The 17,022-nt window shown below is 47.9% G+C and overlaps 2 protein-coding genes and 1 pseudogene across 2 annotated transcripts; all 3 read right to left on the bottom strand.

The window, feature by feature from the left end:
• Positions 1 to 7,212: 7,212 nt before the first annotated feature.
• On the bottom strand, positions 7,213 to 8,705 carry LOC112891103 (60S acidic ribosomal protein P3). The gene is made up of 2 exons (XM_025958036.1): positions 8,420 to 8,705; positions 7,213 to 7,634 (listed from the first exon to the last, which is right to left on the bottom strand). Exons 1-2 carry the CDS (start codon positions 8,615 to 8,617, stop codon positions 7,470 to 7,472), a joined length of 363 nt encoding a protein of 120 aa, XP_025813821.1. The 5' UTR covers positions 8,618 to 8,705; the 3' UTR covers positions 7,213 to 7,469.
• Positions 8,706 to 9,673: 968 nt separating this feature from the next.
• On the bottom strand, positions 9,674 to 12,105 carry LOC112888522 (probable cation transporter HKT9). Its single transcript, XM_025954747.1, has 3 exons — positions 10,749 to 12,105; positions 10,388 to 10,648; positions 9,674 to 10,262 (listed from the first exon to the last, which is right to left on the bottom strand). The coding sequence occupies exons 1-3, from the start codon at positions 11,882 to 11,884 to the stop codon at positions 10,070 to 10,072; spliced, it is 1,590 nt and encodes a 529-aa protein (XP_025810532.1). The 5' UTR covers positions 11,885 to 12,105; the 3' UTR covers positions 9,674 to 10,069.
• Positions 12,106 to 14,026: 1,921 nt separating this feature from the next.
• LOC112889585 lies at positions 14,027 to 16,598 on the bottom strand (annotated as a pseudogene).
• Positions 16,599 to 17,022: the final 424 nt, after the last annotated feature.

Genomic DNA, 17,022 nt, shown 5'->3' with positions numbered 1-17,022 from the left:
TCGACGGCTGAGGCGTCGAATCGTCCGAGCTGTTTCCTCATGCCGAAGCATCAGATCTGCTCACGCGATTGAGAAAGCTTTGAATATTAAGGACGCCCCTGGGTTCGATCAGTCAAGAAAAAGCTCAAAATTCGCCCCTGAGGATGGATGGTGGCATGCAAGGAAGAAGTTCAGGTAAAATTCAGTGTTGCTGTTTCTAAAAAGAATTCAGTGGTGTTGTCTCTAGAAAAAATCAATGGTGTTGATCATGGATGACGGTATGTACTACTCTTTGCTGGAACAGAAAATGAAGGTGAGCTAAATCTGCACGATGGCAGCGTTGATACCGGTGAATGTGATGCTACGTCTGTCTCTCTGATCAGAAACAAGAGGCGTGCCAGCGATTGAGCGCGATATAACGTCGTGAATCCCTAGTTTTGTTGTCTAGGATTATGCAGGTCAATGGGTGCTTCGGAGCCAAGAAATTGACTTCTTTTTCCTCGTGCAGTTGTCGCGCGTGATGGTTAGTTAATCTCCTTTTCCAAACTCTGGCTCATAGCTATTGCTGGCAGATGCATAATAGAGAGGTTTCTTTGTAACAGCTAGCGGTCAATGTATATTGTCAAAAGCTAGCATCAGACAACAATATTACTGTGGCAAATTCTAGGCCGCCAAGCCAACGACAACGTGCACCCGGCCGAGGCAGATCGAGCCACGCCGGTGTCATCGTCAGTGCGAGTTCCTTGGAGCTAGCTTTGTGTACGTAGCTCCAGATATATAATAATTCTGCGCATGCAGGCACTGAAGATTCAGTCAGTATTCTGGCGTTGGTCTAGCTCCCAGAGTTAGTTGTTCACAGCACGATCATGAGCTCATCACAATGCAAGTTCGACGGACACCAACCAATCTGGGCCCGCGCCGGCCAACATGGCAGAGAGTGAATTCAGCGGGCGGGGGTGGCCATTGCCAAGGGGCACAAGAACTAGGAGCTAATTCTCAACCTGCAGCTAATTGGTATTGATCAGGTGCACTTGCTTCTTGGCCGTACGTGATGATTATCTGCTAGATTTTATATGTTTTGTATGACCTGCAGCTCAACCTGAAGTAGCCGAGAAGCTTGACATTGCAATTAGGCATATCTCAAATGGTCCTTAAATATCTGCATTAGACGATGTGAATTAAGAGCAATGGAAAAAAAATGGAGAAAAATTCAGAGCAATGGAAAAAGACCATAGTTGATAGTACCCTTAACCCTATCAAAATCTCTCTCTCGTCTCATCCCCAAACTCTCTCTGATGGAACCCTATCCAAAATCGGGCGGCAGCCGACGAGGGGGCGGCGGCAGCAGCACCAGGGAAACCTCGCGCGCGCGGCGCCCCAGCAGAAGGAACCTTCCATGTTTCTGTAGTCCTTCTGGGAGTGATTCTGGCCGATCTCCAGCAAATCATCGAGCAAGGCAAATATGACGAGATCAAAGGCATGAGACCATGTCGCTGACTGGAGGCAGATTTCTTCTGTTGCTGTTAGGCATCGCTGGAGCGAAGCTAGCCCATAATTTCATGCCTCCTCTCTCTGATCCAGACTCAGTTTTTTCAGTGATTGCAGCAGTTTGAGCCACATCTCTCTGATTGCCTCCAGCCTTTTCTAACCTTCTTCACCTATTCCTTTTATTTCTTGGGACCATAGGGCAAGACTTTTGACGGAGTCAAACACCAAATCCAGGGCACGGATACACCTATCAGCTAAACCAACCCTGGACTCAGCGAACTGCCGCGTTGCTTCAATGCAAATCCGTAAATCCGCGAGGGCAAATCCACGTTGCTTCACATAGCAGTAGAGGCAAATCCGCAAGGACAAATTAATCTTTGCCTACCAATTTTAACACCGTTAACTGGTCTTCATGGAATAGGGGCAAACGCTCCCTTCATTTTAAAAAGCGGAGATATAATCGCACAGTTGAAAATAGGAGCAAAATCACCATTTCACTTCTAAACAGGGGTAAGAACGCTAAAACCCTGACTCGATACTGGTTCTGCTCTATGAAGAAGTTCCATATATATTAGGAGGACAATGAACTATACCTTACCAATTCTTTTACCAATCATGCATGCTTTACGTGCTGCATATATATTGCATAAGCTCAATATATAGATTCTTAATTCTTTTCAAATATTTTTGTAGGAGAGAGGATTTGCTTTTTTTTCTTCAGAATGTCATGCATATTCCTTTCTGACAACAGAAATAAATTTCTCATTTCTTGAATGTGTTTTTTGGAATAGGCATGCAATGCAGTAGGAAGACAAGGTCAAGCCATATTGGACCTGACTGAAATCATCAGCATTTGATCCAAAGGAGAAAGCAAGTGTGGACAAACTTCCCTCCTGAAGGCTCAAAACATAACAATTCGTGTGATTTCAAATGGATGGATTACTTACTGCCCAAAGATGTTCCGGCCGGTTGGCCATCACTCCCATAATAAAGATGCATAGTGTTATGCTCATCAAAGTACACATGCATCTGTTCAATTGCAGGACACTGCGATCCGTAAGCTGTTCAAGGTTGTTGACCCAGCTGACGATATATATGCTGCCCCTTTGTGGAGATGACGCTCGCTCTCATCCCTTGGCAAGAGTGGAAGCTTCTTTTACTTGACGACTAGGCAGTCGAAGAACATTAGTCGAGGCGGATGTCAACAACCACGCACCTCGTCACAGTCAAGAATGTTATGGTGGACAAAAATATGCATGGATTTTTCCTTGTTATTAGAATCAAGATGAAAAAGGCCAAAAATTAGAGTATTATCTACTATATTACAATTTATTTAAATTTTATCAGGATGCTTGGTAGCTTCCAATCAGAGCACAATCACTTTTTGCGAACCTGGAATATATATATATATATATATATATATATGGATGTCGACACTCCAAGGTGGTTAAAGCTGAATTATTATTGAGCAATCATATTTAGAAACTAATCACAAATTTTACCACTTTTACTAGTGCACAAGTAAAGGGATGTTTGGATAATTTTAGTTCCTATCACATCGAATATTTAAACACTGATTAGAAATATTAAATATATGATAATTACAACCAATTTGCATGGTAGCGGTATGGTAGCGGCGGCGCGATCCGTACTCGCATCGACTCCAGATCTTCCTACCGATGGGAAGACAGCGGCGATCTTCCTCCGGAGAGCAGTCGGCCCAGTCAGTCGAACCCGACTCGAGGAAGGTGACGAGGTCCCGGTCGAGGGCGGCCGGATCTGTCACCTCGCCCCAGTCAGAGATGGCGCCGACCGTCACGCAGGAGGAGGCGTCGGGGTCCCCATCGACGGCCAGCAAGAGGCTACGTCTCTCCTCTGCACCACGCCGTGGGCGTCGTGGCATCACTGGCGAGGTCACAGCTGATGGCGGCGCACAGGTGGTGACTTCAGCTTTAACTGCAACGCCAGCTTCAACTGTCGGAGTGGAAGAGGTGGAGGTTGTGCCGAGGTCAGTTGCTCCCGCGGCAAGTGACTCCATGGAGGCTACTGCCTTTGTACCCAACTCTCCCATTCGTAGGCCGGATCTGGTGGAGTATGATTCCAACGGACAGCAACTCTCCGAACCATCGATTTGGCCAGACCCAGAGTTATCCAAAGCCTACGAAAAGGCGAGACAACAATACTTCGAGAAGATAGGTTCGTATTTCAGTCCCCCGATTCCTCTGTTTACTGTCCATAGGAAAATTTTGGAACATTGACTGTTTTAAAGTCCTAGGTAGCTTGAAAGTTCGGGTCATTGTTATGCGTAAGGAGTAATTTATTTCCATTGAAGCACAGGTGTCAGGAGGATCGAATGCCGAGAATCATGGTGTTAGGATTGGTGATATTATTCAAGCTGTGAACAGAGAATGCATTGCTACTGCAATTCAGGTATGTGTGCATTAAAGATTTGTTATGTTCCCTACAAATATTATGAATAGAAATCATATTTCATGCATATTATGTTGCTTTATGGTGATGGCATATGTTACTTGTTGCTGTGTTAGTTGGAGAATATGTTGCTGGATACATGCAAGGGCTATTTGGTATGTGTGAATATGATTCCGACAAGGATGTAGTGTTAGTGGTAAGTCCTCGTTTAGAAACTTCCAAGTCAAGATCTCACCTTGTAGACAATGTCAATGTTCTAAATGACTTGCATTTTTGTGATTGGAATCGGATGTCGTATTTTGATAGGAGCACGTAGAAATCGGTAATACATATACCTGAACCATGATCTGGGCTATCAATCTCCTTTTAACTATTATTTGTATTACTGTTACTTTTCACTGTTATATCTGTGCTAGTGGCTCAGGCTTTCATCTCTATCATACACCAATTTACTTGTAACTTTGGCTCTGTGGTTGTTGTGTCTTTGGGATTGAAATAATCTTATTCCAGTTGGTTATCAGCCGCACTAAGAATTTTATTTTATTTTATATTTGTAGCTTGACGTGTTCAACACCACCAAACGCATCCCTGGCAGAATACAGTTAACTGTAAAACTGTCTCGTGGTGTTGAAATCATTGAAAGAGGTATGCATCTCATTTCAACTCCAACCCGATCTCTACCACAGTAAAGAAAGAAAAAAAGACCAGTCTCTGTCAAAGCATTGTAGTTAGCCTTTTCTTTTTGGCTGACGCTCCAGCACATGGCACTCTTGTGCAGTCAAGTGAAGTTCAATTGTTATGTAGGATTTGTTGATTTTTAGCTTGCAGTTCGAATTTCTGTATATCTTGGTTACCCTTTATTTTGAGAACAAGCGTGGTTGGGCTTCGGTTCTATGATTGGGATACAGATAGATTATACGTCTAACAAATAGTTCACTGTTTATCTGAATACGCATCCGCCTTGATTCTAACAAATAGTTTACTATTTAGGCAAATACGAAGTTTCTAATAAAAAGACTCTGCCTCGATTTGACAAAGCTGGTCCAGGCAAGTTATTTTTCCTGCATTATTATAACTGTTCCATCACATCTTTTTAGTGCTTTGCCGTCTTTTATGTATGCCAGTTAGTTGGCTCTGGCAATATTTTTTTTTTACTTTGAGAACAGGTTTATCTTTTAAATGCATGGATTGAGTCAAGTGATAAAATTTGACTCGCATGTTAGATGCATCCGTTGGGAAGTGATGAACTGATAATATTTTTACTATCAGATCTCTTCAAACAGGCGATGATGAACTTGGTGAAAAATGAAGAAGGCTGCTTAGTAGTCTCCTTGAAGACTTGCGCTTGTCCATCTATGGGTGTTGCTATTTTGTTTGATAGTAGTCTCCTTGAAGACTTGCACTTGTCCATCTATGGGTGTAGTACTAACAATGGATGAATGACACTTTCATCCCTCCAAAAAGATGCTAGGGCTCTCTTAATCGAAGATTTGTCATCAAATCCTATAAACTCGTGGCGTCTAAGCCATGGTTGGACGGACTCTCTGGGCTAGCTAATGTATTATCTTTAAAAGCGTATTCAGGTGATTCTTCTCCCTTTTGCCAATAGGGCTCCATAGAGGAAAAACCAACTTCGATGGGGCTTCTTTTTGTCTAAGTCTCGCCTTACCATTTTTATATTTTTTGAACTGTTTGTCAATGCTTTGTAAGTGTTTCCTCAATCATTTCCTAAAAAGTTGCCACAACATTTTTGAACTTAAACACTAACATTCCTTTAGAAATATAGCATTTTATTTATTCTTAGATTAACTTAATAGTTTTTGGTTGATTCAACAGTAGTTGAACGGCTTGCTGATTAAACATTTTCTTCAATCCATGTTGAACAGGCATTTATTTTACCGTTGATACCAACCATAAAACCTTTTCTATCAGCTGATTTAACATTAATTTTTTATTGGGTGTATATATTTTTAGAACAATTTAAAACCTTTTCTTGTCGTCTGGAAATTATTCTTTTCTCTAGAAATTTGATGAATTTTTGGAGGCACAGCTTAAGGGGAAATGCCACCATATTGCTAAAGGTTTCGCGTGCACAGGGAATTGTCCATGTCTTTAGAAATTTGACGAATAAAGCGCTACGGCCGCTGGCCCACCATGTTGAAAACAAACAATCGCTGCTTTCCTTTACGCCGCCTCATCCTAAATAACTGCTTACGAATGCAAGGAGCCTTATGAAAGCCGAAAGGCATTCCATTTGAAGACCTTTCCAAGAGACTTGCAGTGATAAGTGTCAGCAGTTTGCTTTATATCGTCAATGATTCAATCTGGTAAACTAGCTACTTGTAGCGAGCGCAAATGAGAATAAAAGCACATTCCCAAGAAACATAAACTCATTTTTATCTTTAAGTATGTGATCATACATGGAGTATATGTACGTACTTATTTTTATATATCAACTTTTATATACTAGTATTAATGTATAATCATGATATATTTAAAAAATAGGAATGCTGTTGAAATTTTTCATACATATACTTAAGTATCTTAGAATTAGTATATGAACATATTCAAAATGATAAATAAGTATGTGCACATGCCCACAATGGTATACCGTCGTCCCAAGTGCGGCAAGCCATGCAAGCAACTTCACCATCTGAATGCAAATGTTCTCCACGTACGCCTGAAAGCCGGCCGGGCCGGATTCCTCTCTTTTTCTTTACAGCTAGCTCTACGCCCTATGGCTAGCTCTTGAGAGTAGTTCAGAAGGCATGCTGCATTGCTGCGTGCAGATGAGCTTGAGCGTTAGTTGTGCAAGATCGAGCAGTGATCTACGGCGAAGAGCAACATCGTCTATCGCTTGCGTACAGACAGACATTGCATTGGAACAAGTGCTGGAAGAGATCGTAAATTAATTTCCAGCTAATTAATTTCCCCTTCTCTGCTAGCTGCTCCAGCTACACTGTGTTGTCGGATATTTCACAGTGACCACACTCACTCCAAATTCCTTCTCCTGCTGACAAATTGCATCTTCATGTGCAAGCCCCAACTGATGATAGTCCCTCCAAGCCTGATCTGTGCTTTGCTGCGATGCCAAAGCCATCAACCGATTCAGAAACTCACAGTGCATGAACAACATGCATTGTGTTTGTTTGGGCCGTGCGTGATCAGGTAGGTAAATAAAAGACCGCGTGCTAGTGAAAAGAGCAAAGGGACGAGGATGCAGCAGGGTAATATAATACTTCAGACAAGTTCAATCAAATGTGCGCGGGTACATTTGAATGGTGAAGCCAAGGACAACCAGCCCTACATGATGTGTTACCTCCTCACTCAAGCTTGTAGCCCAGTCTGGACAATCTGCGCTAACCCACACAAGAGAAATCACAAGAACAAGAGAACAGAGATATTTGATTCTAAACAACATAGCCAAATCCTCACATGAACTGGGAACTCAGGGATTGCTTGTAACAATTTAACAGAGTTTTCAGGTTCACAAGCCACTGGCTCGTGTCAACAGGACAGCAAAATTAAGTACCGCAATAGGACCAAACCACCACTTATGGGAGCTAGATAATCTAGTCGAACAGGGAGAAACCCATGTCATCATCGCTCTCTTCCTTCTCCTCTTCCTTTTTCTCCTCCTTGGGGGCCTCAGCCGCACCACCACCAGAGGCAGCAGCACCACCAACAGCAGCACCTCCACTGATCATCGCACCCCCACCAACAGCACCAACAATCACCTGCATTATTAGGTTCAAAAGACCATCAGGATACACAAACAATGGCAATCGTTGCAGCACTGGCAGTCTTGGCAGATATAGAATTACCAATAACATTACAAAGTTGAATGGTGCAATTTTTTCAACGATCAAGTAACGGGTTACTGACAAATAAGCAGACAAGTGATGCTACTTGCAAATTAAAGCTACGATCATGGAGCTCGAGAAAACAGCATCATCACGTTGTCTTTTTAACATCATACAGGAACAAAACACAACAAGAAGTTTATTAACATCAAACTGTTTTAAAGTAATTGTAATAAAGAGTCACGGGATTGAAACACAGCAAGACCTTCAAAATATTAAAATGGTTTAATTCTAAAGTACATATAACCAACTAAAGTATAGCTACAAGCAATCAGCACATAATTTTCTGGTGAACACATGACACTAGTAGATCAAGCACAGTCCCAACTCCTATTATATACAGATCAGGAAGAACGTCACAGGTTATGAAATAATTACAACTTGAAAACAGAAGTCGAGTGTCTCTGCAGAGCACTAAAGCGCTTACTCTCCACCAACGCGAAAACTAAACAGAGTAACAAATCTTGCTATAGGGACTACCAGCAGTTACTACACAACAATCCAGTTCGAAACCTACCATTCATGTGATGCGACGAGAAACGGCGATACACCCGCAGCGTAGCAAGTCCAGATCCTAAACTACCGAAACAATTCGAATAAAACATTCTACTAGAGTGTTGGATCCGGGGGGTAGGGTGGGCTGAGTCGCGTGGCCAGACCTGGAAGACGGCGGAGCTGGGGGAGACCATGGAGAAGGAGGACTGGACGCCGCACGCGGAGTCGACCGCGGAGGCGGCGGCGACGAGGCGGCGCTGCAGCTCGTAGGGGGTGGCGGCGGAGGCCTCGATCTCGCCGGAGTGCTGCTTGGCCGTCCACTCGCCGCCGGAGTTGCGGCACACGAAGGTGTACACGCCCATGCCTGCGGGTCGCTGGTCGTCTGCGCGCGCGGCGGCGGAGGAGGCAGGGGAGGCGGAGGCTTGGGAGGCTGGTGGGGGGAAACCCTAGCCGGGTGGCGGGCTTATGTAGTGGTTTCGTGGGCCCGTGCTGGAGCAGGAAGAGCCCATGAGGCTGCGTCGGGTCGTCGGTCGCCGCATGGGTGGGCCGGAATGAGGACTAACGGGCCTTACGCTGTTTGACACCTAGCCCAACACTATAGATGTGTTTGGTTCGCTGCCTAACGCGCCGCAGCCTAACCTTAGGCGCGCCATAGCACTGGAGGCATGCGTTTGGTGAACAGCTAAATTTAGGCAGCCACACTTTCTTAGGTACGGTTCCATCGAATACCATACAATTTTCACGCCGCACCTGCAACGGTCGATTTGAGCGCCACACCTATAGCAGCATGCTAACCTTAGACGTGGTGCCTTAGGTAGCAAACCAAATATAGAAACAACCGACAATCCTATACATCTTCCGAAAGTTTCTTTCTATTCACCTTCCACCATTTGAGATTCGTACAAATAATTTCATCCGTCGGATCCCATCACCTCCTTCCTTACCACCCCATGCGCCGCCGACGCGGCTGGCCATCACCGTTGGCCGGAATGAGAGCTAGGGGGAGTGGCCATCGGCGAGGGGTGGTAGGTGGGGGGAACGGCGTCGGCAGCCGGGGTGGTGTTCAAGGTGGCGGGGTTCGGATTTCTAGGTTGCCGAGCTTCCAATGGCCGGCGGCTCCAGAGGAGAGCTCGGCGGTGGTTCGGCCGGCGACGGAGGCGAGGCGATGCGGGAGCGCCGTCGGCCGGCCGGGGGGCGATGGCGGGGGCGAGGAGAAGGTCGGGGCGGCGAGGACAAGAGCCGCCGGCCGGGGCGGAGGATGGTCGGGCGGGTTGGTGGAAGGTTTGACAGGGCAGCTGTGGTGTTAGGAAGGCGCCAGAGGATGCGAGGGAGGCGGCACGTCGGGTGGGGCATGACCAACGGGAATGGCACGCCGGCCGCTGCAGGAGGCAGAGAAGAAGATGAATAGTGGGCCGATGTTGGCTTCGAAGTTACGAGCTTATCCATCTTCCACTCCACAAGATAGATAGGAGCTCCAATAACAACACAAGAATTGAAGGACACAAAGCATGCACAATTTTACACAAACTGTATACTACCCCGTATCATCTACTAGTATGTTTTTCTTTTACAAAAACAAAAAATAATATATCTAACATGTACTCTACAAAACCTTCGAATCATCCTTAATCTGATTTTTTTTTCCTATTTATCATTGTTCTGCTCACTATTAACTCTGAATGTCGCATTTTCATCCCTTGCGTCCATGGATTTTCCAAGAATTTTCGCACGTATGTGTAGCTAGGACTGATGCCTTGCAGCTGGAGTTTCAAATTCGATCCCCGGATCACTCACACTCAGGGCACTGGCTTTGATCAGCTCCTGCGATGCTTTTTGTCGAAACCTTTGAGCCTCCCGTAGAGCATGAGGAGAACGAGGACCAGCTTCCCCTGGTCGCTCCACCACCCGGAGAAGCTGTACGGCTTGTCATGGCAGGCGCTCGCCTCCTCCGGCCGCAGCAGCCTCGAGCAGCTGTAGCCAGTGGACAGCCCCAAGTTCCCATAGGCACTGGATGCATCCAGAAAAGAAAACCACATCTCGATCAGTGCCAACCATGGAAATGATAGAAAGCGATGAGGAGCAGTTTCAGAAGTTTCTGATGGAATTTGTGATCTGCGACATGCATGCCTCACCTGAGCACCTCGAAGATCATGTTGAACGTAGAGAAGTTGAGAGGGTCGCCAGAGAGCGACCGCCTCTCGGTGACGCAGACGAGCATCGTCCCTGAAGCGACGCAGGCTTGTGGTGTCAGGAACATGCTGCTGTTCAGTGACAATGATCTTCTCTTCTTTGCCGCCCCATGCTTGGGTTCCGGTTCTCCTTCGTTTCCGTCGCCGGCCGCTGCGCCGCCGCCGTTGTGTACGGAGAAGAATGTCGCCGTGGCCGGGATGCACCTGAAAAGTGTTCGCAAAATTTAATTTGTCACCGATCGGTTGTCGTGTCTGCCTGAACACAAGATCGCAGTCGTGTACGGAGGAGGAGCGAGAGGCAGACATCATGGAGAGGAACAGCACGAGCACCGCCGGCGCGACGAGCGAGCAGTCGACGGAGTTCTCCCCGGCCTGCCGCGCGTTCACCGCCATGAACAGCGCGTTGGTGATCTTCTCACCGGCGGTGAGCCCGTCGAACACCGCGGAGTCCCAGTTCAGGCAGCAGAGGAGCGTCACTGCCGCGGCGGCCACAGCAACGACCGTGACGGCGACGAACACCGTCTGCAACCCAGGCAGCAGCAGGTGGCCGAAGCCCGCCTCCACGGCGTCCTCCGCCATGGACTCGAGCCCTTCGGACCCACGCCTACCGGTGAACACCCTCGCTAGCCCTCTCGTGGCCCATACCACCAGCCTGAGGAACACCGGGAGCAGCGTGTTGCCGGCCAGGATCTGGCCGGCGAGCAGGAGCAGGAGGCCGCGGTTCGCCGCGAACGCCGCCATGCTCTCGTTGGTCGGGAGCAGCCCGCCGTTGGTGAAGGACGACACGGTGACCGACGCCGAGAAGAGCGCGGAGTTGATGCCCTTCCTCGCCAGCACATCTCGCGCGCTCGAGACAGTGGCGACGTACACGAACACCAGCAGGGAGCCGAGAGCGAGGATCGTGGCCATGTAGACCGAGAACACAACCGCTAAGCTTCTCAGGCAGCTCTCCTTGCGATCGTCGGAGCTCGCGGACGACGGAGCAGGCGGATTCGCCTCTTCGAGATTCGACTCGTCGCAAACGGTGACGGCCGACGATCTTACCCTGCTGCTGCCATGATCAGGATCGTGCCGTCTTTGCTTGCGCGACTCAAGGAGGAGCCCGAGCAAGGAGACGAACATCTCGCTGCCCAAGAGCATGAGAAGGGTGAGGACCACGATGTGGGAGCTGGAGAGGTCCTCCATCTTGACGGTGGCTAGTCCGGTGACCGTGGCCGCAGACGTGGACATGAAGAACAAGTCGACGTACCGAGGGCGGTACCCGGGGCTGCTTGGCTTGAGGAGCACCAGGGCAAGGAAGCCGAGCAGATCAATGGCGAGGAAGTAGGACAGGTGAAGCAGAAGCGGGCTGAGGTGGAAGGCGACGAGCCGGCAGACGGACACCGACGAACTGACGACTTGTGTGGCAGAGCTGACCAAGACATGCACTCTGATTGGCATTGGAGATGTAGAGACGGAGGGCACTCAGCAGTTCAGCACTGCCTGATCTATAACTCTCTGAACTTTGGTGTCTTTGTCTTGGTTCAGAAGGGAACTACAGGTACCATGGAAATTGGAATCTAGTACAACTGACAAGTGATCTCTCAATGGGTGTGTATATATACAACTTTGACGACAGAGCAGTGATCATCATTTGTAATGCAACTGTTTCAGTAAAAAGCCCATTGGCTAAAGAGATTAGTGGTGTGGAGGAGGACGTGTGTGTGTGTGTGTGTGTGTGTGTGTGTGTGTGCAAGCTTAGCATGCCTGCTCGAGGCAGGCAGCTTTCAGAACTTAATGGCATGCCTGCAGAGCATGCAGTGAGCGAGATGCTTGTTGAACACACGCGAAACTAGGTGCAGAGAAGGCTGGGGGAAATTGTCAAGAGCCTTCTGCGTGCGTGGCAGCTCTCTGCCCAACCGCCTGCCATGGCACCGAGGGCAGCTACGGCCGGAACAGGCATGTGTAAAGGGCAGGAGGCCTCACCTGCCTGACTGTTGATGCAGGATGCAGACGAACCCCAGCCACCAGTAACTGAAAGCTGTCCAGCGCTTGCGATAGCGAGGGTGCTGGAAAGATGCCGCAGGATCACCTCCATGGACGCGAAGAACAAGCTGGGGTTTGGGGCATTGGTCGATGATCGATCTCGGGTGCCTCCATTTGGTGCCGGATCGAGGCATGCGAGGTAGATCCTCTGCATTTGGCGTCAGATCGGTCGACGTGCCTTTGAAGCCGTCTCGCATCGACCGCGACCTCCGAAAGCGATCGCGGCCGCTGCGGTGGACGGATAGCTCAGGTAGCTCTAGGGCACGCTCGGATCAGATTCATGGCCAGGAAGGAACTGAGGGGGAGCTGCTGCCTGTGGTCGACGGCATGGTCCGCCGGACATGCGCAGGGGCGCCCGTGGACACGAACCCTCCCTGGGTTCCTTGCCAACCATGGCAGGAACGACGCGTCGCCATTGCGGGCAAATTACAGCTCGCATCTCGATCCGACGGCGGCTGCTCTCGACTGGGTGAACATGCGACGCGGGTAGTTTGGTAGGCAGGCGATGAATGAACCCGGAAAAAAAAACATGATTAAAAAAAAAGAGTGGCGGCGGCCAGCCTGAATGGAAGGAACCGACGTGAGGTGCAGGAAAAGCACAGAGGGGCAAAAGGGACATTTCACGCCCCAAATACATAAGAAAGAAAAAGAAAATAAAAGAGGGAAAATACACCAAATGGTAGTATAATCAAGTGGTTGATGTTTGGAGTCCTATTTTTACGATAACAATGTTTAGAATGACAAATATGCGAAGCGCGTTGTTTCGAATCCCATTTTTGCAATTTTTCTCATTTTAATCTTAGTCACAGTGTGTTTGCATGTTTGTTTGTTCACTTTATTTATGACTAACCTTCTGACCTTAATCTGATACACAGTCCGAATATTTGCAGTTCCAACTATATGCGCAATGTAAACTGTGCCTGTTGTCAGATTCGGATGGATTATTCTCTAAAGTTACATGTGATGGCCACCTATGCATAAGATGATTATTAGTACTGTCAGTTATTGTCTGCGTGCATCATATCTTTTGGATAGTGTTTATCATGTCCTTAGAAATATCCATTTTACTTAAGCCGCCTATCCTGCTGTGCCTGGATCTGAACTGGTCACCGGAAAATCTTTGGCCTTTTACTGAATTTCAGTTTGGGTTTTGGACCAATCTGTGGGCGGCAATTCAGTGTTACAGTGGTAACCAGTATTCCTTGATTCCGGAAAAACAGCGTGTTCGAATGTTAAGGTGATATGTATACTAGCTTTATGGTTGGATAAGCATCCATATGGAGGGCGCTAGACGGTGGCGACTATTTTGTCATGACTCATAAACAGAAGGTGTTGCTCCAACTGAAAGCTCAAGGCAACCTTTTGCCGCTGCTGATTGGATGGTGGCCTTGAATTCAGCGTACGTTGAAAGTAGTAAATAGACAAGTAAGTAGGCTCAAGGTCAGTCTAACAATTCTTGATTAATGCCTAGTCGCGACTCGCGAGGACCGTCTCGACTTCTTGTCTAGCGCATTGTTTGCACCCTTGATGGTAACTGATAATATATGCAAAAGAGACTTGCCAAAAAGAATAGGATTCTGCATTGCACTAATAGAACATGCTGGAGCGCATAATTTTCTTTTGTGCAACATGTTCCAAATTGAAACCTCAACTTTCAGGAAGTACAGTACTGACAGATACACTAAATCTGATTGCTTGCCTTTGCAAACAATCTTGTTCAGCATCATGAGCTTGCAAACAATCTTGTTCAGCATCATGAGCTTTACTCTAGCTTCCAGGATTTGCCTGTGCCCATGCTGAAGGCTTGAGCCTCCCGTAGAGCATGACAAATACAATCATCAACTTTCCTTCGTCACTCCAACATCCAGAGAGATTGTATGGCTTGTCATGGCAGATGCTTTCTGGGTGTAGCTGTTGAAGCCTCGAACAACTGTAACCAGTGGACAGTCCTACGTTGCCATACGCACTGCATAGATAAAATATTTCCCTTACTCAGAACATCATAAATATTTTATCTTCAAAACGTTCCCTAAGTTACTGTATTGTGATGTGCAGGTCTTACAACAGAGCTGCTTGTACAGCCTTTTATGCAAGGTTCCTAGCAGGATAATGGAAAGAAGGGACAGCATACATGATGACCTCAAATATCATGTTCAACATGGAGAAGTTGAGTGGATCATTTCTGAGCCCTCTCCTCTCAGTGATGTAGACAACCATGACAAAAATGACATTACACCCGAGCTGCGAAAATGCTAAGTTCCACACCAAAGATCCATGTTTGGGTACCAGTTTTATCATCTCCAATCGGCGGTGCATACGTTGTTAATGGTGGCAGATACCTGAAAACAGAGAGTAACTTTTCAGACACATATCATCAGGTTCTAAAGCAAGGTGTACCAGTATGATAGAGTGCCAAGAACTAACATCATGACGATGAATAGTACTAGAATGGCAGAAGAGACGAGCGAGCAGTCAATGGAATTCTCCCCTGAATGCCTCGTGTTCACTGCCATGAGCAATGGATTGGCAATCTTCTGGGAAGTGCTGGGCCCATCGAACACTGGAGAATTCCAGTCGACGGCACAGAACAGAGTGGCAGCCACTGCTGCAAGGCCAACAACCGTTGAGAGAAATTCTGTTGGCAACTTGGGAAGCAGATAAGAATACCGCAGTTCCTTGGGGTCCCTGATCATGAGCTTCATCCCTTCCAGCTTGGTCACTCTCCCCAGGAACCATACTAGCAGCCTCAGGAAGAGAGGGAACAGCAAGTTGCCTGCGAAAATCTGGCCGGTGAGGAGAAGCAGGAGGACAGGGTTCTTGGAGAAGATGGCCATGTTCTCGTTAGTTGGAATAAGCCCTCCGTTTTTGCAAAGGATGAGACGGTGACTGACGCTGAGAAGAGAGCAATGTTAATCCCTTTCTTGGTCAGTATTGATCTTGCAGTTGGCACACGTTTTATGTATAAGAAAACTAGCAGAAAGCCAAGGACATGGATCGCAGCAAGGTAGCCAAACACTACAAATCCTAAGTATCTCACACTCCTACCGTTCTTCAGATCACTACCACTCAAAGTTGGAGCTCCACACATTGCTTCTTCAAGCTGCAACTCTTCAACAATGCTGGCATCGATGTTTGTGGGCTCTATCGTGTCGAGCTCAACAGCAACGACCTTGTTGCCTGTGGGATCAGTTGGCTTGGCTTGGTGGTTGGGCCTAAGCATGAGACCTAAGAAAGAGACAAAGATTTCACCCCCTACAAGCATGAGCATAGTCAGGACCACGATCTGAGAACTCGAGAGGTCCTCCATTGTCACGGTACTGAGGCCAGTAAAGGTCAATGCAGAGGTTGACAGGAACAGCATATCGATATATTGAGGGCTGAAGGCAGGGTTGCTCGGTTTCAGCGACATCAAGAGGACTGAGGACCGAGCCGAGCACGGCAATGGCAAGGAAGTAGGCCAGTTGGATGAAGAATGGGTGAGCATGAGATGCGACGTATCGGCAGACAAACACGAAGGAATCAAGACGTATCTACCTAGACGGATGAAGCTGCGCATCTTGCTGTTGATGAACTCATAGCGAAAGCCCTCCATCTGATCTATGGTGCTATGCTGCTACGCGGGACACAAACTATTGCATGCGTCCTTGAGAAGATCGTGCTGCCAGGCATGCTATTTATATGGGCGTTTGCTTTACCAATATGACAGAAGAATAATTTTCACTTTAGAAAACTCAATCATTGGACATGAAGGAGATGAATGCAACCAAGTGGCTTGTATATTCATACAGAAAGGGCAATCCGCAATCATGCAGTTGACCAATCGAAGCACATTAGCTTGTGAGGTCTGGTGAACAGTCTATTCTCTCCTCACCGGTTCCTGCCGTTGCTTGTTGGCTCTCATGAAGGACACAAATCCAGGACAATCCCTCACTCACAAGCAGACAGGTATCAACAAGTGCATCTATTGCAGGATTATGCTGCCTAAGCAATGAGGTCATGAACTAGTAACCAACTAGGGCAAACTCCTTATGTGCCACTGTGATAAACTCTAATCCCTAACCCGCTACTGCTGAAGCCAATATGACTTGTAATCCCTTGAAATTTAAAAATGAACTTAATGGTATTTGAATTGATAGTTGGTGCAGACCTGAAGAAACAAGACGAGAGAGGCCCCTGCATCGCCCCCCGCTCGGGTGACTCGGGAGGCGAACTGCCGAACCCTAGCCGCTGCCGCCCACCTTCCCCTTCCCCTGCCCTCGCCGTCGCTGGAAGGGCTCGCCGGAAGTCCGCGCGGCCCCTAGGATGGTGGCGGCGGGGCCATTTGACGGGGGCCGCCTGCGTGCATTGGATCTGGGCGGAAGCGGTGCATGGTGGCGGCCGCGGCAGCGTGCGGCTCCCTAGGACGGCGGCAGCGAGGCTCTCGCCCATGGGGGTCGCGTGCGCCGCTGCTCAGGGAGGGTGCTCGGCGGCCGGGACGGCGCTGCGGCCGGGCGCGGTGGGACTAGCGTGGGGAGGCGGCAGGTTGGGGGTGCGGCGCTCGGCGGCAGGGGTCC

Source organism: Panicum hallii, chromosome 4 (assembly GCF_002211085.1).
Source record: "Panicum hallii strain FIL2 chromosome 4, PHallii_v3.1, whole genome shotgun sequence".
Taxonomy (NCBI): Eukaryota; Viridiplantae; Streptophyta; class Magnoliopsida; order Poales; family Poaceae; genus Panicum; species Panicum hallii.
Note: the sequence above shows the minus strand (reverse complement) of the source record. Positions and strands in the feature narration are given on the sequence as shown.

What these genes read in the sequence shown, in the direction of transcription:
- LOC112891103 (XM_025958036.1), bottom strand. Translation starts at nt 8,617, where the DNA reads ATGGGCGTGTACACCTTCGTGTGCCGCAACTCCGGCGGCGAGTGGACG. An exon ending in CCAGCTCCGCCGTCTTCCAG is followed by an intron (nt 7,635 to 8,419) that starts GTCTGGCCACGC and finishes CTAATAATGCAG; the next exon opens with GTGATTGTTGGTGCTGTTGG.
- LOC112888522 (XM_025954747.1), bottom strand. Translation starts at nt 11,884, where the DNA reads ATGCCAATCAGAGTGCATGTCTTGGTCAGCTCTGCCACACAAGTCGTC. An exon ending in GTGCTGTTCCTCTCCATGAT is followed by an intron (nt 10,649 to 10,748) that starts GTCTGCCTCTCG and finishes AACACTTTTCAG; the next exon opens with GTGCATCCCGGCCACGGCGA. An exon ending in ATGATCTTCGAGGTGCTCAG is followed by an intron (nt 10,263 to 10,387) that starts GTGAGGCATGCA and finishes GGATGCATCCAG; the next exon opens with TGCCTATGGGAACTTGGGGC.